Below are 26,666 nucleotides of genomic sequence, written 5' to 3'. Positions count from 1 at the left end.
GGTAGTAGCAACCATATGAGCAAGCACACGGGCTTCAAACGAGATATTGGACGGACCAAGTTGAGCAGGAACAGAGGAGGAATTTGAGAGAGACTTTTTAACATCGTCAAAAGACACTTCAAGAGATTCAGGCCAAAATTTTTTGGGTAATTCCGAAAGCCAGAAAGGTGCAACCAAAAATAGAGTCAAGAACGAGCAATTTAGCACAATATGAGTTCCAAGAACCAATGTTTCAAGTTCATTAGCTTTAGAAGACTTAAGATTGGCATAGAACATGCGAACAGGAATTTCATAGACATGAGGAGGGGTTTTAAAAAAGTTTTCCCATCCTTGATAGACAAACAAATGTTTAACTTTACAACTGAGAGAGAGCATAAGGTCAAGATCGACATTCCTACCATGAACGATGGCTTTGTCCTCGAGACGAGAACGGTGCTACGATGGTCATCCCAAAATTTCTTCCGAAGATCAAGAGGTTTATCACAGAGCGTCTTGAGTTTCTTGGAGGAGGTGGAGCAAGCAGCCTCAGGAAGGGTTCGCTTCCCAAGATGACTAATGGGAACTAAATCGGAGTCGTCGGAGGAGGCAGGGTCATCGGAGATGACGAAGTCATGAGGAGGCGAGGGGAGATTTTGACCCATTTCCGTAGCCTTGAGCTTTGACGGGTGGAGGGGGTAGGAGTTTTCGCGTCTTCGCCATTGAAGAGAGGAGAAGATGAACGGAGCTTTGGAAGAGAAAGGTGAGGAGAAAGACGAAAAAGGGTTTATGGGGATACGGGTAAAAGGGTGTGGGGAAAAGCAAAAGGTTTTATGGAAAAGGTAAAAAGTAAATATGGGAAGATGGGAATGTCATAAATATGATGGGAATACCATTTATGGCAAAGATTTGAGTACCCGAAAATCTTGGCACGGTTTGTTAGAAATTTAGAGGCATTTATCAATAATTCCCAAAGAGCTTCTTAGCATGCGTAAACGTTCCTCAAGAAGGGTTTAGTAAAAATATCGACCGGGTTTTCAGTGTTAACAAAAACAATTTCAAAATCTCCCTGAGCAACATGATTTCTGATAAAATGATGCTTAATATCTATATGCTTGGCCCTAGAATGATGCACAGGATTTTTAGATAGACAGATAGCACTCGAATTATCACAGAAAATTTTTACAGGTTTAAAAAACAAGTCATAATCACTTAGTTGGTAAGACATCCAAATTAGCTGTGTGCAGCATTGACCAACAGCTATATATTCAGCCTCAGTAGTAGATAAAGAGACTGATCCCTGTTTTTTGCTATTCCAGGAAATAAGAGATTTTCCTAGAAGCTGGCAAGTACCACTGGTACTTTTTCTATCATCTTTATCACCTGCAAAGTCTGCGTCTGAAAAACCTTCAAGCGTAAAATCAGTGGTGTTAGGATACCATAAACCATAGTTAGTTGTTCCATGAAGATATCTAATGATACGTTTAACTGCAGTAAGATGAGATTCCTTTGGAGCAGCTTGGAATCTAGCACACCTGCACACACTAAACATAATATCTGGTCGACTAGCAGTTAAATAAAGCAATGATCCAATCATACCGCGATACTTAGTTTCATCAACAGGTTTTCTTGTTCATCCTTATCAAGAGAGCAAGTAGGACTCATTGGAGTTCCCATAGCTTTTTGAGTCGACATCCCAAATTTTTGGACGAGTTCTTTAGCATACTTAGCTTGACATATAAATATTCCAAAGGTCAGTTTGATGAATTTGTAGTCCAAGAAGAATTTTAATTCTCCCATCATACTCATTTCGAACTCGCTTTGCATAAGATCGAGAATTCCTTGCACATAGAGGGGTTAGAGCTTCCAAAAAATAATATCATTAACATATATTTGTATGATAAGATTTCCTAAGGAGGATCGTTTAATGAAAAGATTGTATCGATCTTTCCTCGAAAAAATCCATGGCTTACCAAGAAGGAGCTTAAGCGATCATACCAAGCCCTGGGTGCTTGTTTAAGACCGTATAGAGCTTTACTTAATTTTAAAACGTGATAAGGAAATTTTAGGTTTTCAAAACCTGGCGGCTGTTTCACGTATACCTCTTCTTCAATGAACCCATTTAAGAAAGCGCTTTTAACATCCATTTGAAAAAGTTTGAATTTTTTAAAAGAAGCATATGCAAGCAAAATTCTTATGGATTCCAACCTGGCAACAGGGGCAAAAGTTTCATCATAGTCAACACCTTCCTGTTGTGAATATCCTTGAGCAACGAGCCGGGCTTTGTTTCTGACTACTTCTCCAGCCTCATTTAGCTTGTTTCTGTACACCCATTTTGTGCCAATGATTGAAGTGTTCTCAAAAAGTTTGGGAACTAGATTCCACACTTTGTTCTTTTCGAATTGATCAAGTTCCTCTTCCATAGCCTTGACCCTGTATTCATCTTTTAAGGCATCACCAACTTTCTTTGGTTCGCATTGAGAAATAAGAGCAAGATTTACGTTATTTTTAGTAGATGCTCTAGTTTTCCTCCCTTCATAGATGTCTCCAATAACAAATTTCTTTGGATAGTCAGGTTCACTTCTCCATTCGTTTGGAACTGCTCCAACAGTAACCTCAGTCGACTGAGGTTCATCAGAAGTCGACTCACAGGGTGCCTTTTCTTCAGTGGGTTTTGTAACCACTGCAGTAAGTACTTGACTGTCTTCTTCATCTGCAATTTTCCTTTTCTCGGCCAGGTTATTAGTATCATCAAATACAACATGAATAGACTCTTCAATAGATAAAGTACGTTTGTTATAAATTCTATAAGATCTACTAGTAGGAGAGTAACCAAGAAATATACCTTCATCACTTCGAGGATCAAACTTACTAAGATTTTCTTTCCCATTATTGTGAACAAAACACTTACATCCAAAAGGATGAAAGTAGCTAATATTTGGTTTCTTACCCGTCCATAGCTCATACGGAGTTTTCTTAAGAATTGGTCTAATCAGGCATCTATTCAAAATATGACACGCAGTACTTACCGCTTCTGCCCAAAAGTGATGTGGTAGGCCTGTTTCTATGATCATTGTTCTTGCCATATCTTGAAGAGTTCTATTTTTTCGTTCAACTACACCGTTCTGTTGCGGAGATCGAGGTGAGGAGAAATTGTGTGTGTATCCTTGATCATTACTGCATTCCTCAAAGGCTTTATTTTCAAATTCTCCTCCATGATCACTTCTAATGGAAGTGATGTAATATCCCTTCTCACGCTCGAATTTTCTCACAAAAAAACTTAAAGTTCTTTAAAGTATCATCTTTATGAGCAAGAAATATTACCCAAGTAAAACGAGAGAAGTCATCTATTATAACAAATGCGTACCTTTTTCCTCCAATGCTAGCAGTTCTAGTAGGACCGACTAAATCCATATGAAGTAATTGCAGGGGCTTTGATGTAGACACAATATCTTTAGAACTAAAGGAGTTTCTAGTTTGTTTACCTTTTTGACACGAATCGCACAAGTGATCTTTTGTGTAGTGAGTTTTGGCAATCCTATTACAAGATCATGTCTTGCTAGTTTTTCAATTAATCGCATACTAGCATGCCCAAGCTTCGTGCCACATCCACGGATCTTCTCCCATTGATGCCAAGCATATATGACCTTTAGCATTTTTGATAGAGTCCAGAGTGTATACATTTTTATTTTCGTCTTCCGGAAGAATCTTTGTTCCGCAGAGTCTTCTATGACACAACCCGATTTATCGAATCCGATCTCAAGATCCGAATCACATAGCCGACTTACACTTAACAAGTTATACTTAAGTCCCTTCACCAACCAAACATTTGAAATGTCACAGAATTATCAAGGCAATAGTACCAATACCAATTACCGTTCCAGTTGAATTGTCTCCAAAAGTTACCAATCCTCCATCAAAGTCAGCGACTGATTTGAATAGATTTTTGTCGCCTGTCATATGTCTTGAACACGCACTGTCTAGATACCATTTTCCCTTTTTCTTTTTCTTGTGGTGTTCCTGCAAGACAAAATTTTACTCTTGTTTAGGTACCCAAGAGTTCTTGGGTCCTTGATGGTTAGTTTCAAAATATTTGATTTTCTTGGGTTTCCATATCCAACTGTGCGATTGTAAGCGAAATCATAGCTATAATAATTATGCCCAAGTTTTCCACAAGCAAAAACATGTTTGAAAAGATTTTCTTTCCACAATGGGAATCACTGAACCGTGCACTCTTTCTTCTAGTTGACTTATCAGTATTCAAATAGCCAGTTTTCTTTCCTTCAAAATTTCTGGTTATTTGCACAACCCTTTTTTCAGTAAACTTGGGTGTATTTGATTGGTTTGACTTGTCATGGTTATGGTTGGAAGGTTTTAATAAGACATCTAATCTAGATTGAAGATTATAAACTTCATTTTGGATTGAATTTTTTTCTTTTTCACAAATTTCTAATCTTGATTCCCATTCCTTTTTATCCCTCTTCGTTTTCTATATTCATCAAAGACATTATTTAGATCTATAAGAGTTTGATCTAATAATTCTTGGGTTTCTTCACATTTAGCACAGAATGAGACTTACCTTGCTGCTTCTTCGAGAGCCATGAAACATATATTTTCACCTTCTTCAGATTCTTCATCTGAGATCCCATCTTCACTCCAACTGCTGAAAGCTCTTTGTTTTTGATAGCCTCTGGTTGGTTTCTTTCTTATCTCAGGACATTCAGACGCAATATGGCCATATTTTCCACATTCAAAACATTTTCCGTCATTCTTTGGCTGTCCAGTGGGTGCCTTGCCTTTTCTAAAGTTTGAGCTTCCTTTTCTGTTACTTCTTGATCTTCTCATAGCTTCTATCACATGCCTCGAAATCATGGCTACTTCTTCTTCTTTAAAATCATCATCATCAGATTCCTCAACTTGAGCCTTGAATGCGACCACTTTCTTCTTTTCGTCCTTCTGGTATCTTTGGATATGATTCTTTTCAAAAGCTATAAGATTTCCTCTTAATTCATCATAAGTGAATTTATCCAGATTTCCGTCTTCAAGAACAATGGCTTTGGTTTCCCAAGTCTTTGGCAGACTTCTGACAAGCTTTCTAACTTGTTGAGAGTTGGTATAGGTTACTCCAAGCGACTTGAGTTCTCCAATAATCTTGCTGAATCTTGTGAACATTGATTCGATGTTCTCATCATCTTTCATCATGAAAGCTTCATAGTCGTGTCTTAGAGCATCAATTTTTGTTTCTCTTACTTTTGATGTTCCTTCATAAGTGACCTCAAGTTTATCCCACATTTCCTTGGCGTATTTCACAATTTGAAATTTTTGCATACTCTTCTCCACTTACATCGCACAAGAGAGCAAAGCTATTGCCCTTGCATTTATTTGTAGAGTCTCTTGTTGTTCTTTAGTAATGTCGTGTGACTCTAGATCAATTGCTGAAACTTCTGCATCTTCTTTGCTTTCAGTGTTCGCTCTGGGAATGGGTTTAGGTCCTTTTTTGATCACGACCCAGGCTTGATAATCAGTTGATTGCACAAATATTTTAAACCTTTCCTTCCAGTGGCCATAATGCTCACCATTAAAGTATGGTGGTCTTGTTGTGGAGTGCCCATCTTGCAATATTGCTCCAGGAATCTGATATCCAGCCATTTGATCTTTTCTCACGTGCGGTTAAGCACTGAAAGTGAGACCTTGCTCTGATACCAATTGAAAGTGCAAAGGGGGGGGGGGGGGGGGGGGGTGAATTGTTAAAATTTTCGCTCTGTTAGTCGACTAGGTCAAGACGATAGTCGACTACCTACTCAGTGAATATTTAGGCAAGTGCAGAAAATAAATGACACATATAATTTATACTGGTTCAGATTCAATGTGAATCCTAGTCCAGTCCCCTTGGGTTGCAAGGGTGATCTCTGTAGCTCTTTTATAAGGTTTGGTACAATGGAGGTTTTGAATGAAGTTCCTACGTCTACACTCAAAACACTCTTATTCTTTTTGATACAAAGCCTCACAAACTATGACTCTCCTTTCTCTCTTATTACACTATGAATCACACAGATCGACAATGTTTGTTTGAAAGTAAAAAGCAGCAATGGAGGTAATGAGACAATTGCATGATTCTTCGTTTGTGAGGCGTACCGTTTATATAGCTTTAGGCACTTCACGCAGAGAGTTCAACCCAAGGGATTTGATCCTTGGAAATGGAATCAGAGATCCTATTTCCAAGAATAAGACTGAGCTGTTGCTGCTTTCCTTGTGCGTTGAGGCAGCAGTAGATTTCTTACACCTCATGAGATATGCCTTTGATATTTTTTCCTTCTTGAAATGATTTGATGCTGCTGAAATAATTCCTCTTTAAAAACTTGCTGCTTTCCTTGTGCGTTGAGGCAGCAGAGATTTCTTACACCTCATGAGATATGCCTTTGATATTTTTCCTTCTTGAAATGATTTGATGCTGCTGAGAGTTACAGCTGGTTGCCCTAACCACGTTTGGGCTAGGAAGCCATATGTCGAGTGAGCCCAGCTCGTTGGGGCTACTCTGTGGGCTCACATATATTCCTTATGTGATTTAATTTCTATACCTGCACAAGTAAAATTGTCATCATAAAAACTTGACACTAACAACCTTCTTATTTTTTCATCTTCCAATTCTTTGCCTACATTAATATATTCTAAATTGAGAGAGGGATTGTTGCACAAGTTGAGGAGAATTAAGTAGATTTGACCAAATTATTTAAATCTATTAGGATAGGAGAATCCAACTTACTTGTAGATTTTCCTTAGTATAAGCACTATAAAATTAATGGGTCTATGACGGCGAAATAGAAATAACTGCAGGTATCTAAACTGGTTAGACACTTATACAATTGCTAAGGCTTTCACCACAACTGTTGTATTCATAAGATAATAATCGAAATTAAGTACTACATAAGCTAGCTTAAGACTAGGTGAATCAAAGTTGATATTCAATACAAAGATCGTAAAATCTCTAAGCCTAACATGAAACTATATAAATGGAGAGAACTCACGAACAAAAAAGGTCTTCAATCTCTTGATTATTTTAGGCATATTATTCAAGTGATTCTCTTTTGAAACTTAAGCAACCATCAAAGAGGAATTCAAATTGATTTGCTACACCCGAATATATGGACCGAATAATGTGTTAAAGTTAATTAAGAAGTTTGGCATTGTATCACAAGAAACATGTGATATTGTATCAAAAGCACCAGAGATATAAAAAACACATCATATATAAACGAAATAGAGAAAGCAAGGCATACAGACCACCGCCAACATATACATATTTGCTTTTTCATCATTGCAATAGTACCTTTGGAAAACTACTAAAATTCTCTTAGCAATATCAATTCCTTGAAAAGAATAATTTTGCTACTTTTCTTAGAAAAGTAGCTCATATCCATTTTGTCAACTCAAAGAAATTTTCAGAGGATAAATACATATTTTTTCCTTGATGAGTTCAACACCTATTTTGGCCTTTAAGAACCATTTTACATACTCCCTTTGGGACAACTAAAGGGTACTCTTTTTTTGTCAATGAATTGTTGCTCCATTTGGACATCATTAACCATCAGACACAACAAATAGAAAGGTTTTGCCAATCAAGTACCTAAGTGATTGGCAATATGCTAAGAAACATTACTCTTGAAAATTAAAATATGCGTCTATATGGCATTTCCCCTTAAAAGAATCAATCTCATAAGCAATATAGACCATTTATAACTCGAGAAGCTCAAAAAAGTAATTAACTGTAATATTTTTAGTTGTTTCAAATAAATTCTGTTAACGTGAAAAAAAATAAAAAATCATCAAACTCAAGTTAATATGAGACAAATGTGTTGTTACATATAAATAGATAGGTGTTTACCCGTAAATTGGTACAGTTGAATTTGTATACGTAGTCAATGACACGTAGATCAAATGTGACAAAATAACAATGTAATTTGCAGTTGAAACCAACATAAGCGAAATATATTCAAAAAGTAAAGAATTAGGATAGCCTGAGCATTGGAGAAGCTTTGAGCTAGAGTCTCCGGGAAAGCAATTAATTGCAATACCAACAAGATGAATTGAAACAAGAAGCTAGCAAATAATGGAAATTTCGAGTGTGAATTGTATACATCTCTTGTATTTCCTGTCCCTTACAATGAAATGATAGTTTCCTAGTTATACTTGGACTAAGAGGTATACATTCGATGAATTATTCCCCTGTTAATAATACAAATCAATGCCATAGTAATGATAGACAATAAAGAGGACAATAATGCTTGTTAATGCCCCGTGTTAGGTGAAAAGTATTTCTTGTAATGGTTGACCGTTGGCTACCTAAACCGGTTCCATATCATTCCTATGGACCACAGAGAGCCCGAATCCTCTCCAGCCTACTCATTCGATCACCTCTGGAGGCACTGAGCGCTGACTCAGATCTGACTCACTCATGTTGACACGTGTCTCTATGGCATTTGTCTAGTTGTATTTCCCCAATACAGATAGTCCCCCACTTTTCAGTGACTCGAATAAGTGTGACCGTGAAGTGGAAAAGGTCGAAACTTACCAGAATTGCCACTAAGTATCGACGACAGCGATGATTGACCTTTCATATTGATACGCGACTCCGCATTTTGCGCCCATTAAGGAATTTCCTTCCTTATATAAATTCAAGATCTTTCCAAAAACTTCTACTTTTCTTCAATTTATTACTTTCCTTTTACGCAATTGTTCCTTTTGTAAAAGAGTGAAAACCTTCTTCCCATTACAAAAACCATATCTTGATTCTGATCATGGCTTCCCCTAGACCATCACGTATGTCCTTCTCCCTTTCTTGTCTCTCTGAGGGTCAAAGAGAGGAAAACACAAGTTCTCCTTCTCAAAGGCAAGGGAAAGCCCCTGAGTCTTTGACCACTCATGAGATAGATTTGGGTTCTCACGCTGCGAACATCCTTTCTCTCAACTGTACGTATCAAGAGGACTTTCGCATTGAGAACCACTATGAATCAATGGGTGGAATAAGTTTATTGATCACGGAATAAGTTTATTGATCACCAGTTAAAATCTCCCGCAAGTATATGTGGACTGCAACTGGGGCGCTGAGGTTGTGGGTTTTCCGATTAGCGCGGAGGGGCGGATGACTCACTATGTAGAGGGCTACACCATGATCCATACTTACCCTTTCACTATTGGAATTAAGCTTCCGGTCCCATAAATTACGGAAAACTTTTGTCACAGGTACCAAGTTTGCCTTGTTCAACTTGCTCCCTAACTGGGGAGAACGGTTTATTACATTCAACACTTAACCGACCGTGGCGGGCTGGCCTTCACTATTGACCATCTGATGCAGCTTTCCTCCCCCCGACTATTATATGAAGGAATGATCCATTTGTTTTCTTGAGGCTCTCGTGGAATGATCACCAGCACCGAGGACGATTTTAACCGCGACTGGTATGATCGGTTTATTATGATTCGTACTGACTTCCTTAATCGTGCCTTATCGGAACCTTTCCTAAAAACCCGGAATAGCACCCCTAAGTCTGACAACGTACTATCCCTTATTTTTTCCTCTTATACATGTACGAATTGCTTGTTAACGTTGCTAATCTTTGCAACGCCCCCGTGGTGCCCGGTTTCGTGCATGAAATGTTTGATTGGGTAATGGACTTGTTGCGAGCTCCTAACATTGTTAAGACCTGGAAAATCTTGAAATCTGACTAGTGGAAAGGGAAGATCCATGGTAAAACATCAAATCCCGTTCCCCGTATGCCTTTTCCCTAAATCCTCCATGCTCACAGTTTCCTTCCTACCTACTCAAGCATTCCCATGAGAAGGTCGTCTACTCAGAGGATTCCTTCAAGTGAAACTGCTTTATCCAACATCATGAATGCTACATCTCAGGCTTCGAGTAGGCAGAAGCGTAGAGCCTAGAGCCCATCACAACCTGCTGGGACTCCAACTGAAGGAATTAGATCTCAAGTAAGAACTCGTCGCCATATTATTGAGGCCTGAAGGGGAGGTGGCAGCGGCTAACTGTGACGTTGTGAACATTGAGGATGATAAAGCAGGGAATGAGGATCCTACATGACGTGGGGACAAAAATTCTGAGATACCTTCGAAACTTCCTAAGGAACCAGAGGCATGTCCTGAGCCGGCGGTAACACAACCTTGCTCCACCGAACTTGGTGAAAGTTCTGCCCCTCGTCGCACACAAGATCACGATTTTATAATATTGCTATCACAACTTGCCAACCAACTCCTCCAGAGCCGTGCAAATACAGTTAACGTGATAGAGATGGCCAAGAGAATGTTAACTTCCTCGACGGAGGATTTACTGAACTGGGAAAAATGCAGAAAAGTGAAGACGCTCCGGCCAAGGCACCGTGAGTCAGAGTCCTTAAAGCACTCTCTGAGGTTGAACTATGATGAGGTTAAGCATAATCTGGAGGAGTGGGAGGAGGCTCTTTAATCCTTGACTTTCAACCATCAGAACCTTCAGGCCCGGGTCCGCCAGCTAGAGCTCGAACTAGAGATTGTCCGAGGACAAATGAGGTGCTCGGAAGCTTCCAGGGTTTGGCTTCAAAATTAGTGTGTGAAGCTACAATGCCATTGTATTGTTGTTGGACACAAAGCAGGCTTAACTCGTGACCTTGTTGTTCTAAAGTCACGCCGAGATGCCTTCTAACATGCTTTGGATAATAAGCTAGATCTCTCTACGACCCTTCTGGATGCTTATGTTGATTTCATTTCTATAGAATCTATGATGGCGGACCTTCACACCTCTGAGGGAAGCAACTCCAAGAATGAGGGCCTAGTAGATCCTCCCACTGTCGGGGATGCTTCTTTATCTTCCTAGCTTTAGCTCCTATCTTCAGGCCTGTGTTCCTATGTCTTCCTTCTAAATAAGTATTTTAAGTATATACATATTTTTCTCTGTTTTTTCCCTTTTAAACGTGGCCGGACCGTAAAATCGAGCGTGTCGGTTCCTTTCGGGGACTAGTAAACTTTTGCCTTCGGATCTCTATGAGTCTCAGAGAATTTGTAATATAATATGAATCGTTTTGGTGTTCTTATTGCCTTGTTTCTTGCATCACACTGTCTTTGCATGTGTTATTTTTATGACATATGCAACTCGCATCCTCCCAAAAAAGGAAAGGGATCACGCCCTCGAAATAGAGGGTTTTAACTTTAAATCACATCGCGTTTCCTTAAGGATCTTATAGACTTATAAAAGTCAACTTATTTGAGTCGAAAGGCGAATTCAACAATTTTGCTGGACTTTGGCCATCACATGAAAAAGTTGTTCAGTTATTTGAATTCTTTAACGGAACCTCAGTGGTTTTCCGTTTGTAACACTCGATTTCTTCATACCGGTCAACTTGTGTTCGAATTTTGAGGCAATCGAACTCAACGTTTTTCTTTCGTAAGGTTTTTATTTTATTCGAATAAGAGAGGGGCCCTTATTTTTATAGTGCTTATGAAGAGGACGTCTCCCATTCATTTTAGGTATGTCATAAATAACACCCATTTGATTATCTTTGCTTTCAATGGAAAGAATTTAAAAAGGAAAGTTTTATTGATTCCTTTGACTTACAAATGTGATGCAAATGTAAAAATAATCCACATTTTGCCATCTAGTTAGTCAGTCCAGCTACATACGTAAGATGTCCTATCAACCAGGCAATCCTCGGTACTACTATGCTTTTGGCTTGAAGCCAGACAAAAAAATGTTAAGGAGTGTCGCTTCCTTGAAAATGATCATGCCCAGACCTGATGGCAGGGGTATATAGGCCCCCAATGTTTAGGTGTAAAGAATGAAGACCCAAGCCTTTGGATAATAGCTCCGGGGAAAAACGTCATAACAAGCCATACAATGCTTTCTGATTAAAATCCTTACTAGAAAATCCCAATTAGGATAAAACCGGGAGAAGGAAAAAAGAATGTAGCCCAAATGGCCACATTTTCCCCGGTTAAGCATAGTAATGTTTCAGATGGCTAATATTCCAATTCCTCGAAATCTTCTGTCCATCTTTGTCTTCCAACTGACATGATCCTTTATTGGTGATCTCGGTAATTTTATACTGTCCTTCCTAATTCGAACCTAACTTTCCTGCATTTGCATCCCTGGTGTTATAGGTCACCTTTTAAAGCATTAAGTCTCTAACTTTGAAATGTCGGAGATTGGTTCGGTGGTTGTATTACCATTTTATCCGCTATTTTTATGCCACCGTCCAAACATATGCAAGGCCTCAATGTTCTTCAAGTAAGTTCAACTGAACCAGCATTGCGTCCGAATTGTCCCATTCAATTGCCTGTACGTACCGCAGGCTTAGAGTCCCCACTTCGACCGGAATTAATGTCTCTACCCCATTTACTAGGGAAAAGGGTGTTCCCCTGGTATTTGACTTTGCTATGGTTCTGTATGCCCAAAGTACCTCAGGTAGGTTTGCAGGCCACGATCCTTTAGCATCTTTCAATTTCCTCTTCAGGTTTGGATTATGGTCTTGTTGGTCAATTCCGCCTGACTGTTTGTACTGGGATGACAAGGATAGGAGGTGATGTATTTGACATTCAAGTCCTCGAGAAACTTGGTGACCTTGGACCCAATGAACTGAGGACCGTTGTCGCAAGCTATATCTTTCGGGATACCAAAACGGTAGATGACATATTGCCAAATGAAGTCTATCACCTCCTTCTCACGAATCTTCTAGTAGGCTTCTGTTTCAACCTACTTAGAAAAATAGTTAGTCATAACTAATACAAATCTTACCTGTCTGAACCAGAAGGCAGAGGTCCGACTATGTCCATCCCCGACTTCATAAATGGTCATAGAGACACAATCGGATGCAATTCTTCCCACGGCTGGTGCAACATTTGTGCATGCCATTGGCACTTGTCGCATCTATGGACAAACTCCTTCGTATCTTTCTCTATCCTTGGCCAATAGTACCCGACCCTTATTGTTTTCCTCATCAGCGACTCTACACCTGAATGATTTTCGCAGATTCCCTCATCGACCTCCCTCATTACGTAATCGGCTTTTTCGAGACCCACACAGTGTGCTAGCGGGCCGTAATAGCACGTCAAATGTAACATTACATCTATGATGCAATATCGGGTAGCCATAGCTCTTAGAGCTTTGGAGGCTTTTAGGTCCTTCGGTAATTTTCCGTGCCCCAGGTAAATCCAAGAACTCATTCCTCCAATACCAGATCAAGCTTGTTGAGTTTACCACATCATACCTTACAGGATCTAATGCCAGATGAAGTAACTGAACTACTAACTCAATGTTAAAGACTGCTGATTCTGTGGACGAACCCAAATTAGCAAGTGCATCTGCCTCCATTTTTTCTTCCCTGAGTATGTACACCATAGTGCACTCCTGAAACCTGGAAAACAGCTTCTAAGCCTTTTTGAAGTACCGTAACATGCACTCCTCCTTTGCTTTGAACACTTCGTGTACTTGATTTACCACCTGTAAAGAGTCGCACGTTGCTTCGATTAACTCTTAGCCTAGCCCTCAGGCTAATTCAAGACCTATAATCAAAGCTCATACTCGGCCTTAGAGTTAGTTAGAGGCACACTGTGTATTGCTTGCCTCAAAACTTCTCCGGTCGGATCCGGTTAGAGTATGAAAAACTATCCCCAAAACGATTCTTTTAACATTTGACTCTCCGTCAGTATGAAGCAGCCAAACCCGAGGAGCAGTTCCCAAGACCAAGGCGTCTTCTTTTTCTGCTTAAGGAGCCATTCTCGGACTGAAATCAGGAAAAAGGTCTTTCTCTTCACGTACCAAAACTGGGCTTACTGCAACCTCCAAGACGGCCAAGTACACCAAGAGTTGTTCTCTATCCCTAGAATTTGACATGAGCGGAGGAGTGGATAGGTATGCTTTTAGATCGTGAAATGCCTGTTGGCACCCCGACATCCATTCAAAGTCATTTTTCTTCTTGAGTAGTGATAAGAACTTATGATATTTTTCTGATGATCGAGATATGAACATGTTGAGGGATGCGATCCAATCGGTCAATCGCTGCACTGCCTTTACGTTGTCCATTGAGTGGGCAATATCCTCGATTGCCTTGATTTTTTTTGCGATTACCTGTATTCCTCTTTGAGAGACTAGGAAACCCAAGAACTTCCCGAAGCCCACTCCGAAGGAGTACTTCTCTGGATGAAGCTTCATGTTGAACTTCCTAAGAATTTCAAATATTTCTTGCAAATGAGTCAAGTGGTCTCCTGCATGGAGACTCTTAACAAGCATGTCATCTATGTAAACTTCCATAGTTTCCCTATTTGCTGTTCAAACTTCTTATTCACAAGCCTTTGATAAGTGGCTCCGATTTTTTTAACCCAAAGGGCATCATATTATAACAATAAGTTCCAAAATTTGTGATCAAGGATGTTTTCTCTTGGTCCTCCGGGTGCATCCTGATCTGGTTATACCCAGAGTACGCATCGAGAAAACTTATTACCTCGCGCCCAGCCATGGCATGAATCATTTGATCTATACTCAGAAATGGGAACAATTCCTCGGACACCTTATTAAGATCTTTAAAATCATTGCACATTCTAAACTTATTTCCTTTTTTAGGCACTACGACTACATTTTCTAACCAATCCAGTTATTTGAAATCCTAGATAGACCCTATATTAAGTAATCTAGATACCTCTTCTTTGACAAACCTATTGCGAACATTAGCTATAGGCAGCTTTTTCTATCATACAGGTGGGAACCTGAGGTCCAGGCCCTGCTTGTGGTTGCAACCTCCGGAGGAATACCTGTCATATCTTTATGGGACCAGCAAAACAATTGATGTAGCTTTAAGATATTAAAGAATTATTTCCCTGAGCTTTGGGTCAGCCCCGTGCCCCGATATACCTTACTTTCCGGTAACTCATGATGCAAAGTGATCTGCTCGAGTTCCTTGGCCGTTGATTTTGTGGCGTCGGAATCATCAGGCACCTCAAAGTACCTCAGAACCTGGTGCTTTTTAGGAGCTCATTTTTCGGACCCATCTCTACCACCTCATCAGAAAGAGTTTGTTGGATTGCATTAGGGACGGGTTCTGGCTCCTGTGACTGCTATTTGTCATCCCCGGCTGCTTCACCGAACTTTGGCTCCTTAATAACAAACATCTCTTTCACTACTGGTTGCTCCTCCTTGACCTCCTTGATTCCTTCCGGAGTACGAAATTTACTAGCAAGTGAAAATTCGAAGGAACTGCGTTCATATCATGGAGCCATGATCTCTCGAATATTGCATTATAGCGCATGTCACCATCAATCACATAGAACTTGGTCTCCTTTACGACTCATCCGGTTCCACAGGAAAATTGATCTCCCCTTTTGTAGTTTCACTCAACATGTTAAAACCAGTGAGGGTCCTTGCAACTGATACGATTTTTTCCAGCATTTCCATTTCTTCCACCACTTTCTAGTGGATAATGTTGGCCGAACTTCTCGGATCAACCAACACACCTTTTACTTTGAAGCAATCAATGGACACAGTGATAAATAGGGCATCATTATATGGTATGACGATGCCAACTGCATCTTCATCAGTAAAAGTGATGGTGTATTCATCCGAATATTCTCGGATTCTTTTTTATCTTATGCCCGAGATCTTTGTTTTCTTGGCTGCTGTGAAGGTAGTACCGACAATCAAAAACCTGCTAAAATCATGTTTATGACGTGCAGAGGGGCATCCAGAGTGACCTTCTCTTTTGTCGGTCCAACTCTATCGTAATTGTTCCTATCCCTTTCACTCAAGAACTCTCGAAGATGTCCCCTATTTTCCTACCACCTCTTCTCGGAGATGTCTGAAATCCGCCATCTTATGCCCCTAAGTGCTATGAAAGTCGCACGATACGGTTTGATCCATAGTGTTAGGGTCAGATCGAAGAGGTTTCAGAGGACGTGACACTGGATGGGTCCTCAACAGATCCACCATCTGTGCTTCATCAATCGTAAAAGTGTAATTGGAAAGTTTCGAGTTTTTCGATCCCTTCGAAGAGGAACCGAGAGAGTTACCCTTATCTTGGTTCTGCAAACTGTGATTATTTCTGCCGTGATTTTCTTTCTTGTTTGCATTTGGCTTCTCCAAAGAACGATAACCTTGTCCACACCACAAGATGTTTCGGGAGGAGGGTAAGGCTGAAAATAATTTTTTGATGAATTTTGATCCGGCCTGAATCCCTTATCCGTCTTTTTGGGAAGTTCTCTGGCAGGAGTCTCGAGTAGGTCATCTTCCACTCGGATATTTGATTCGTACCTGTTATGCATATCTTCCCAGATTGTGGCTTGGAATTCTAAGGATTCAAGCCCTTGGTAAAAGCCTTGGCGGCCCATTCGTCCGAGACTGCAGGCAGAAGCTTTTGCTCTTTCTGGAACCAGGTGACAAAATCCTCGAGTAGCTCCGATTCTCCTTGAGAAATACAGAAACTATCCACTTTCCTAGTTTTCACCTTTCGGGCTCCCGCATTCGTCTTGATGAACATATTGGCTAGCATGGCAAATGAGCTACTCGAATGCTTAGGCAGTAGAGAATACCAGGTCAAAGGCCCTTTAGTGAGTGTTTCACCGAACCTCTTAATCAGAACTGACTATTTCTTTTTCCTCAAATCGTTCCCTTGACCGCCATAGTGTAAGCCATTACATGCTCCTGCGGGTCTATCGTCTTGTCATATTTCGGTATGCTCGGCATCTTAAATCTTTTCGGGATCAGCTCCAGGCAGCCTCGGGTTTGTATGCCAACTGGATATACTTCTTCGCGTCCAGACCTTCTATGACTAGAAGAGCCCCCAGAATCTGGCTCAGACGCCGCTGGAATACCTTAGCGTTCTTCTCACCTTCTCTGACGGTCTTGTCCGCCTTGCCAGTAATTTCCTTCATGGACCGCAAGACCTGTCTTTGGAAAAGATCTCCTGGGGCAGACTAACCTCACGGTGCATCGCCGTTCCTTGTCTCCGTCTGACCTTCACTGGTAGCGTTATTGCCATTTGTCGAGGCCAAAGGTGACTCACCAGGAGCTATAGTCCTGGTGGTAGGGTTGAATGAAAGCGAGGTGATGAATTGCCTCATCTCTTCTATTTCTGCCCTTAGTACATGATTTTGTTCCCTTATGGTCTGCATTGCCTCTACGGGGGTTTCGTCGGTAGGAATTTGGTCCCCGGTAGATTGTTGGGTCTGACCGTCTCCTAGGGCTACACTGTCCACGCTCTGGGTTGGCAAATCTGCTATAGGATCGCGAAATGGAAGACCATCCGGGCCTAACCATTCGTTGCCAGCAACGTCTCGCAGTATTTAGGTTGTTGTTAACTCCTGATATACCTAAAATTGGTGCTAGAGATAAAATAGAATTTTAAAAGGGTTAGTGCAAAGGACAGGGTCACAATGATACCACAATTGCCTTGGCCGCACGGTGGGCACCACACTGTTTAGCCATAAATTGGTACAGTTGAATATGTATACGTGGTTAAGGACACGTGGATCAAATGTGACAAAATAACAATGTAATTTGTAGTTGAAATTACCATAAGTGAAATATAATAAAAAAAAGTAAAGAATTAGGATAGGCTGAAGCTTTGAGCTCGAGTCTCCGGGCAATCTATTGATTGCAATACCAACAAGCTGAATTGAAACAAGAAGCTAGCCAATAATGCAAGTTTTGAGTGTGTATTGTATATGTTTCTCTTATTTCGTGTCCCTTACAATGAAATGATAGGTACTATTTATACTTGGACTAAGGGGTACACATTCGATGAATTATGCCCCTATTAATAATACATATCTGTGCCATAGTAGTGATGGACAATAAAGAGGACAATAATGCTTATTAATGCCCCGTGGAAGGTGCGACCATTGGCCTCCTAAACCCGTGCCATATCATTCCCACGGACCATCGAGAGCTCGAATCCTCTTTAGCCTACGGAGTCATTAGATCACCTCCAGAGGCACTGAGCGCTGACTCAGATCTGACTCACTCATGTTGACACGTGTCTCCATGGCATACGTCCAGTTGTATTCCATGAATTTTTTCCAATACAATAGGAACAATAACTACAAATTTAAAGTGAAAAGCCCACACTTAAATGAAAAATCTAGAAACTTAAAGAACATGTAAGATCAAACTATTAGAAAGAAAGCATTTTGTATCAGGAGGTAATTCTGAAACCATGGAACATAAAATGATTCATATATGAAGTTGTTATTATGGAAATAAAAGAAGACATCCAAAAGGAGTTGCCAGTATCGCTTATATTAGGTGAACAACTATTGAAGGAGACCCTATAAAATGTTTAGTAGTTCGGCAATTCCCTCAGGGTCAAGGCATAGAAGAAGTTATGAATTTTCACAGAGGTGCAATATGTTTAAAAATTGGAATTCTCATATGAAAATAGCTTTTAATTGGGATACTTATTCATAAAGAAGCAGCAAAAATTCAAAATTGTTGTTTGTTCATTGTTCAAGAGTTTTAGACTTGTCACCAAACTACATATGTATTACCACACGAAGGAATATTAATCCTCATGTTCCTTCAACAGGTCTTGGTTGATGAGATAATTTTGTATCACCCAGTAATCCCTTTCTTATCCTTTTTGCTTTCTTAATCCTTTTAATCTCTAACATTATCCAAAAAGAATGATCTTTAGTCTATATGCATCAACTGGCTGTTAAAGTACACATCTCAACTGCTTATGTTTTTTTTTTTTTTTTCTCTTTTGTTGACAACATCAGCTTATAGTATGATAACTCAACCAAGCCAATTATAGAATTCTATATTAGGTTTAACAGCCTCGTAATCGCTACCATATCTTTTATGAAGTCTCTCATTTTGGTGCTAGAAATTAAAAGATAATGTAGTTCATGTACACTTCCATCGACCTTGAAGTCTCAAATTTCTAAAAGCAAAGTTGTAGAAGTTACAATAGTTATTGAATATGAATGACTATTTAGAAATTTTTGCACCTGGAAAAAAAAAATAACACGAACCATATAAATTAAAGAATAATTAACTTAATTAGCAGCCCATATTAACTGTAAATTTAAAATAAACCTGTTTTATTTTGTTACCCTGAATACTCAGGTACCTAATTTTAACTAAGATGTATAGCCATCTATGGGCAGCTATTTGTGGTTTCTTCTCATTTTTGGGCTATTTTTGAGTTAGGATTCGGCGGCTGAACACATTGCAAATTGTTTAGGTAATTGAGTTTTGGGTTGCTAAACTGAGTAATGTAAGCAATAATAAATGCAAGATGATAATTTTAAATAATTTTTAATTTGAATGCATGGAATGAGAGATAACAATTGGATTAAATGCCTCTAACAATTTAGAAATAGATTGAAAAGCTTTTGATAAAAAAGGTACGTACATGATAAAAAAAATGAAGGCGCATTACTGCTTGTTATAATTTATAAAAGAATGATAAAAGTATTACTACAATCATTTAAGTAAAATAGAAGCTCAAGAGAATTAATATGGTGAAGAGAGAATAAAATTAGATATCAACACTAATTGAGTCATCCAGACCGTTAAGCATTTTTGGGCCAACACTAAAAGTCTCTGGACTAATCCTTATAAGAAAAAAAATGAATAAATGATATGTAGGATATATACAACCGTCTGATGATTGAGCTGAACTAAATCTGATATGATGTTGTGCTTGAAGGGCGTATATTGCGTATTTGTTGTAACAGGAACCAGGGGCGGAGCCAGGTATAGCCAAGGGGGTTCGAATCCCTTCGGCGTAAAATTACATTGTTTATATATAGTTGAAAATTATATTTTATGTATATTTAGTAGATGTTGAGCCCTTTGACTTCTTCGTGTGTTCACTTCTACATATTTTGAACCATGTTAGTGAAAATCCTGGTTCTGCCACTGGCAGAACCTTGAAATATAAATTTTTATGCGTGATTATCGGAATATTGAAAAAGAAATTTGAAGAATTTTCACCATATGAGTCAACCAGTTAATTAAATACTGTTTATTGTACAAGCCCTGTATTTCGTATAAACATCCTTGTTCTTTTCAGAATATAAAAATTCATATAATTGCTGTATGAATCATTGGAAAAACTCCATATATACTAGAAACCTTTTGTAAACCTTAGAAACAAGAAGCAGAAGTAAATTGCGAGAAGTCCAACACCAAGAGAGTGATCAGGTTGCATATTTCTCTTAGGCAAAATGACAAGAGCCCATAGTAAGCCCACAACAAGAAATCCCAAAGTTTCACAGAGGAAAGGACCTTTTGGAACCACGTAGGGAGTTGGATACTCCCACCATGATGCAAGCACAAGGGATACCCCTAAACCAATCAAGGTATTGAATAGTGGTCCTGCATAACAAGCCGATATCGCCATTTGCACCCCATCTTTTCCACCATTCAATGCCATGGCAACATTGGATATCAGATCCCCAGTTGAGTTACCCCAAGCTAGGACTGTGAGTCCTAAAATTGAAGGGTTTATCCCTAGAATATATCCAAATGAGACTAGCATCGAGACCAATTCTTGGGCAAGCATATATGTCCATGTAGTACTCATAACAAACCCTCCAAGAAGCCAAATAAACAAGCATTTCGTTGGAGGACTAGATCTTTTTGTAGACAAAAATGCAAGATTCCCTAGAATAAGCCCTACAAAAACTGATATCATGCCAATGGCTAAGCTTGCTCTGGAATTCATGCTTTCTCTTGGAGTGCTTAGAACGGTTGCTGCAAGAATTGGTGCCAACGTTACTGAAATTACAGCCATTGGCTTGGACCAACTTTCCTCACTAACAACAGGGATGGTCAGCCTTCTTGGCAAGTAAAGGGGCAGTTCCAAAACACCAAGAAAATGATTTAAGAATTTGCAGCAAGATGATGAGCAATTTACTTGTGCTGCTTGTTCCTCACTAGGACGTGATGCGGAACCCTTTTCCTCATCAATACACCCTAACAATGGTACCCCAATATATTCATCTTCTTTGCCGAGGTACATACTCGTAGCAGGAATAGAATTGGTAGGTGAATTTACATTTTTAACTGCTTCCCTCTTACTAAAGAAATGCATAGCGCAAACCACACAAATGTAAAGGACATAAATACAAGAGAAACATATTGCTATCCATAAAGTAACCCCCCCGAAAACAACGATCCCAAGGAGACATGATAGTGAGAATATGATGAACAACACATCTCTAATGAAACTTGGCTTATCAATGGTTAGGCCTTGGGTAGTCGACACGAGTATACTTATGACTCCCACGACGAAACAAGAAATGAATAATGCACCCCCTAAGACACTGTTAAGCCCAACGCTGCCACTGCTGGATCGCGTGAAGGAGATGATACTAGAGAAGACATCATTAGCCCCATTTCCTAGAGGGAGAAGAGTCGTTCCAGCTATCGCAGGGGAAAGATTCATGACTTTGGATAAGCCTTCTGCAGAAGGGCAGAAGTACTCAGCTGCTGTATTACCCAACAAATAAAACAACAAAACAAGCCATACAAGTAGGAGACAGTATCCTAGTTGTGGAAACCAGCCTAAGGTGCAGTAGAAGAACTCAAGATAATTCAAATACCCTTTTCCAGAGCAAGAACTGTTTGCTTTTATGTAGGCACATTTAGATTGTGAATCACTATGTTTATGTAAGTCGGAGCAGTCATTATTAGTCTTTGATAAATGTATGTGTCTTTGGGATTGGCTAAAACCGTTGGAAGTGAGAGTGTAAAGCAAGAGTAGAAAGAGGAAAGAGGTGTTGAGGATTATAGAAAGAGCTGATCTGGGCTTGAAATGGAATGGAAAAATATGCATCATAATGAATGGGAAGAGAAGGGAACAAATCTATATGGTATTCAAGTGGCCTTACCTTTTTATATGTCAACTTTTAGCTAAATTAATTATTTTAAGTCGGAAAAATTCAGAGTCAAATTTTAACTTCTATATATTCGCAACATGAAGCACATCACAGATAGCGGTGCGTGACTTCATGTTTTTACATATAATTACTGTAAAATAAATACTCTTTATATTTCTTCTTTGTTTCCTTTATTCCTTGGGCACTTAAACTTGTACTCCCTTTGTCCTAATTCATGCGACACCTTTCGGATTTTGAGATTCAAACAAGTCTTTTTTGTCCGTAAATTTTTCATATATTTGTTTTAAATATTTTGAATTATCAATTATTGTAAATTATAGTACTTTTCACGTAGTTTCTAAATATGTAAAATTTATTTTAAAAAGTTTAAACATTTTATGCTTGAATTCACAATCAAAATTAAACTCTTTGATTCTCGAAATCTGAACATCGATATATGTAAGAAGGTAATAATCTGCTTGCCTTAATCTTTGTCAACATGTGTATATATACAAAGATCCTAGGCTATAATGAAGGTAACTAAATATACACCTAACCATAATGGTAACTAAATATTCTTCTAATATATTTACATGGTGGCCTAGAATATTCTTCTAATATATTTACATCAATAAAGATGGTAACTAAATATTTACATAATATTCTAACACACCCCCGCAGTCGAAGCGGGAGGTTTGCGCTTAGGGGCATCGCGAAAATCTTCACATAGAACCAAGGGAAGACCTTTAGTAAATATGTCCGCGATCTGATAGCGCGATGGGACATGTAGGACACATACATGACTACGAGCAACTTGTTCACGGACGAAGCGAATATCCATCTCGATATGCTTAGTGCGTTGATGTTGAACAGGATTGCCAGATAGATATATAGCACTAACATTATCACAATACACCAACGTAGCCTTTCGTATTGGACAATGAAGTTCTAGAAACAGATTGCGTAGCCAACAAGACTCAGCAACAACATTGGCTACCCCTCGATATTCGGCCTCCGCGCTAGATCGAGACATAGTAGCCTACCGCTGGCGGACCAAGAAATGAGATTATCACAAGAAAGACACAATAACCGAAGTTGAACGCATCGGTATCCGAACCCACCCCAATGCATCCGTATACGAAATGAGAGTGGTGGGTTTAGATGGATAAAGATGCAAGCCATGATCGAGGTGCCCTTAATATAGCGCACAATACGTTTGAGAGCATTCATGTAGACCTCCATCGTGTTATACATGAATAGACAAATCTGTGCACAAAGATACAAATGTCCGAGTCTCGTGAACGTGAGATATTGCCCCCGCACCATGTGCTGCGATAAAGTGAAGGATCCTTAAATGGTGAGGTAGAGGTGGCACTTAACTTCGGTTTGGTGTCGGCGGCGTGGTACTTGGCCTACAAGACGACATGCTAGCTCGTTCTATGATCTCTTCGGCGTACTTCTTTTTGAGATAAAAATAAACCACACGCATGACGAGTAATTGCTATTCCCAAGAAATAGCTCAGTGGTCCTGGGAATCCTTCATAGCAAATTCAGAGTTGAGAAGTGTCATGATAGACTTACGAAGATCATCGAGAGGAGGTAGTTAAGATGATATCATCCACATACAAAAGAAGATACGCCATATCAATACCACCGGTAGATGAACAGAGAATGATCAGACTTGCTGTGGGTGAAACCAATACTAGAAACATAGTCAGCAAATCGTTTGTACCAGGCCCGGGGAGCTTGCTTGAGGCCATATAAGGACTTCTTTAGTAAGCAGACATAGTCAGGATGTGTAGGGTCTCGGAAACCCACGGGTTAATGCATGTAGATAGTTTCCTCGAGTTCACCATGTAAGAATGCATTTTTCACATCAAGTTGGTGAATAGGCCAAGCATTAGAGAGGGATAGACTGAGAACAGTGCGGATGGTCGTCGGTTTCACCACTGGGCTAAACGTATCACCACAAAGCCACGCTTCTTCGAGTTTTGCCATCGCTTTAGAAGTCGCGAACTTTATCTTGCTCTCGAAAAGGCTTAGTCGAGTGTTCTTTATCTCTAAAAATTCACATGAAATAGAATAACGTACACGTTAGATGGGCAAGCCTTCTAATTCAGCGTCTTATTTTTAATAAAGAGCCTTATGTTCATCTTACTTAGCCATTTTTCTATTCGGTCCGTAAAAATGGAACACGGGGTTATGAGAAGGAGATTTGAATAGCGAGTGATGAAAGGCTGTATTTTAGGCTAGGCTTGACAATACCGTGACTCACCAGTGATTGGTTTTGAATTTCGGGAGAGGACGGTGGGCCGCGCGCGCGGACGGGGGGGCAGACGATGGCAGTGAGGGTGAGGCGGATGTGGCGGCGTGGGTGGTGTTCTTAGGACCGGTGGAGCGTGAATATGGCGGCGGAAGGTGGGTTGTTTGCGAGGGTAAATGGTGGATTACGTAAGGAAGGTTAAATGCATCCCGGAAGAAAATCATAATGGTGACGATCTAAGGGAGTATGTAGCTTAGCAAAAGGAAATTAGGTTTTCATCGAACATGACATGACGACTTATGATGATTTTCTTGGATGATAAATCATAACGTTTGTAACCACGATGATGGGATGGATAGCCTAAGAACACGCGTAGGGTGGAAGGGGCTTGAAGGCTTGTTAATGGTATTAGATGGGAATAGGGGTAACATAGGCAATAGAACACTCGAAGATGAGAATAGGATGGGTCTTTGTGATAGAGTACTTTGAGAGGAGATTGATAGGCTAATCCTTTATGAGGAAGAATGTTGAGGAGGTAGGTGGCCATTTGTAATGCATGATGCCAAAAAGAAGGAGGTGAAAATGCATGAGTGAGTAAAGTACGAACCATGTTGTTTATTATTCGAACTTTTCTCTCGGCCTTTCCATTTTATGATGAGGTATGAGGATAGGAGAGGCGAAAAGACAAGCCATTAGATTTACAAAACTCCCGAGTGGACCGTTATCAAATTCCTGCTTTATCACGTTGGATATTCTTTATTTCTCGTTGGGTGAGTGCGAATGAAATTTCGAAAGACTAAGAAAGTGGGTAACGTTTGAGACTTAATTGATAAGGGAAATGTCCACAAAAAATTAGAGTAATCATCCAAGAACAAAACATAATATTTGTGGCCGAAGAGCTGTAAGCGGGAGATGTCCGAAGATCACTATGGATAATATAAAATGGCATACATGTTTGTGAATGAGATGCGACAAATGTGATTTAATCGTTTTTCCAAGAGTGCGGGGAATGACAAACATGAGACTTAATCGGTCCATTACATTTAATAAATTTATTTTGCCTAAGGGAGTCTAAAACGAGGTGCTCCGGATGATGACGATCGTGTCACATAGATGAAGTTAAAAAGGTGTAAAAGATGATGGTGGTTTGGTGGTAATGGGATAAATCTTACCCGAATATCATCTTATTAAGACACGCATCCCCGTCGGTAATCCTTCACGGAAAACCAAAAGGATCAAATTCGACGAGCGGGTTATCTATGGTGAATTTGCGGCCCGAGACTAGGTTCTTGATAAGATTAGGAGCATGAAGAACATTTTTAAGGCTAAAGGTGGGTTAGGGGGAGCTAAGTTGGTATGACCCATAACCATGAATTGGAATTGAATGACCATTCGACAATTATATCACGATTATTGCTCAATTAAAATAAAGACGGGGAGTTACCTTGCGCGGATGTCATATGAAGTAGGCTGCGGTATCCGTGTACCCGATTTGCGTCGGAGGGGTGAGCCTTGAGTGTGTGCGTATTTGCCTCGAAATATCGGTTGGAGTGGGTTGAACGTCGGTGGTAAGCTTGTGATGGACGTGGCCCAAGTATGCCCATTTTTGCCTGCGTAGAGTGTTTGTACGTAGCGTGGAGTAGTTGGATACGGACAAGGAGGCACGAGACCACGGCGTGTAGGGACTGCCCGTTGCTGTGCGTTCCCCGTCAGTGGCCGCTATTGTTCTTTGGTCGTGGTCGCTTTAACAGGCCGCGTCATGGCCGAAACCACTATTGTTTCGGTTGTTCTTCTCTATTGCCACCGCCTACTCTGCCATGGTTCTTTCCACCATTGTTGCTACGGTTTTGATTCCTTTTACCATTGTTATTCGACAGTTTGTTCAGTTATTTCCGGAAGAGGGGTTATCGTCGTAATCCAGAGCAATCGTAACCTTGATGGATCCCGTGGCAAGCTGTTTGGTAAAGCCTGTTTCTTCAAGAATGAGCATGGAACGGGCTTGATAAAAGAGAGGAAGGGGATTGCTTTGACGGATGAGTGTACCCGCGCTTATAGGCGTCGTAAGTCGGCTACCATTTGAAGGACGAGACGGTTGTTGGAGACTGGAGCACTGACGTTCTTGAGTTGATCGGATAGAATCTTGAGTCGTTGGCAATACATGGAAGCATTAGAAAAATCCTTCATATTAGTGTGAGAAAATTCATGCTCAAGAGTGACGGCTCGAGAATTTTTGTTGTCTTGGAATATGTCGCGCGTCACATTCCCGAGCTTCCGTGCGAGTGAAGTCGGGTTCAAGGATAGTATGCAATAGGTCGGTAGAGATGGTAGCATAAATCCATTGAAGAACCGTAGTGGCATCAAGTCGACCATAACTCTTTTTTCGGCATCGGTTTGGGCATTTTTTCTTTCTGGACTCAGGGGTGGAATGATATGGTGGAGGACTCTGTGGGACTTGGCGTGGATTTTGAAGAGTTCGCCCGTGTCCCGTATTGGATGTTTTTCCATCTCAAGAGTAATGGAGATGTGATTTTTGATGTTGGAGACGACCAAGGAAAATTTGGGTAGAAGAAGGACT

The 26,666-nt window shown here is 40.0% G+C and overlaps 2 protein-coding genes across 2 annotated transcripts; both read right to left on the bottom strand.

Annotated features, from left to right (window-relative positions):
* Positions 1-3,380: 3,380 nt before the first annotated feature.
* Positions 3,381-5,268, bottom strand: LOC132033660 (uncharacterized). The gene is made up of 4 exons (XM_059423700.1): positions 4,556-5,268; positions 4,151-4,268; positions 3,853-3,996; positions 3,381-3,788 (listed from the first exon to the last, which is right to left on the bottom strand). The coding sequence occupies exons 1-4, from the start codon at positions 5,266-5,268 to the stop codon at positions 3,381-3,383; spliced, it is 1,383 nt and encodes a 460-aa protein (XP_059279683.1).
* Positions 5,269-19,955: 14,687 nt separating this feature from the next.
* On the bottom strand, positions 19,956-21,921 carry LOC132034533 (cation/calcium exchanger 1). The gene has a single exon (XM_059424940.1). It carries the CDS (start codon positions 21,786-21,788, stop codon positions 20,073-20,075), a length of 1,716 nt encoding a protein of 571 aa, XP_059280923.1. The 5' UTR covers positions 21,789-21,921; the 3' UTR covers positions 19,956-20,072.
* Between the last annotated feature and the right edge of the window lie 4,745 nt (positions 21,922-26,666).

The sequence above is a fragment of the Lycium ferocissimum genome, chromosome 10 (assembly GCF_029784015.1).
Source record: "Lycium ferocissimum isolate CSIRO_LF1 chromosome 10, AGI_CSIRO_Lferr_CH_V1, whole genome shotgun sequence".
In the NCBI taxonomy this organism is placed as follows: Eukaryota; Viridiplantae; Streptophyta; class Magnoliopsida; order Solanales; family Solanaceae; genus Lycium; species Lycium ferocissimum.
Note: the sequence above shows the minus strand (reverse complement) of the source record. Positions and strands in the feature narration are given on the sequence as shown.

Excerpts from the sequence above, each read along its gene's own strand:
- LOC132033660 (XM_059423700.1), bottom strand. The coding sequence starts at position 5,268 with ATGTGGGATAAACTTGAGGTCACTTATGAAGGAACATCAAAAGTAAGA. Across the intron at positions 4,269-4,555 it reads GCTCTCGAAGAAGCAGCAAG|AAATTTTGAAGGAAAGAAAA; the intron begins GTAAGTCTCATT and ends GCAAATAACCAG. Across the intron at positions 3,789-3,852 it reads GAGACAATTCAACTGGAACG|GGACTTAAGTATAACTTGTT; the intron begins GTAATTGGTATT and ends TGGTTGGTGAAG.
- LOC132034533 (XM_059424940.1), bottom strand. The coding sequence starts at position 21,788 with ATGATGCATATTTTTCCATTCCATTTCAAGCCCAGATCAGCTCTTTCT.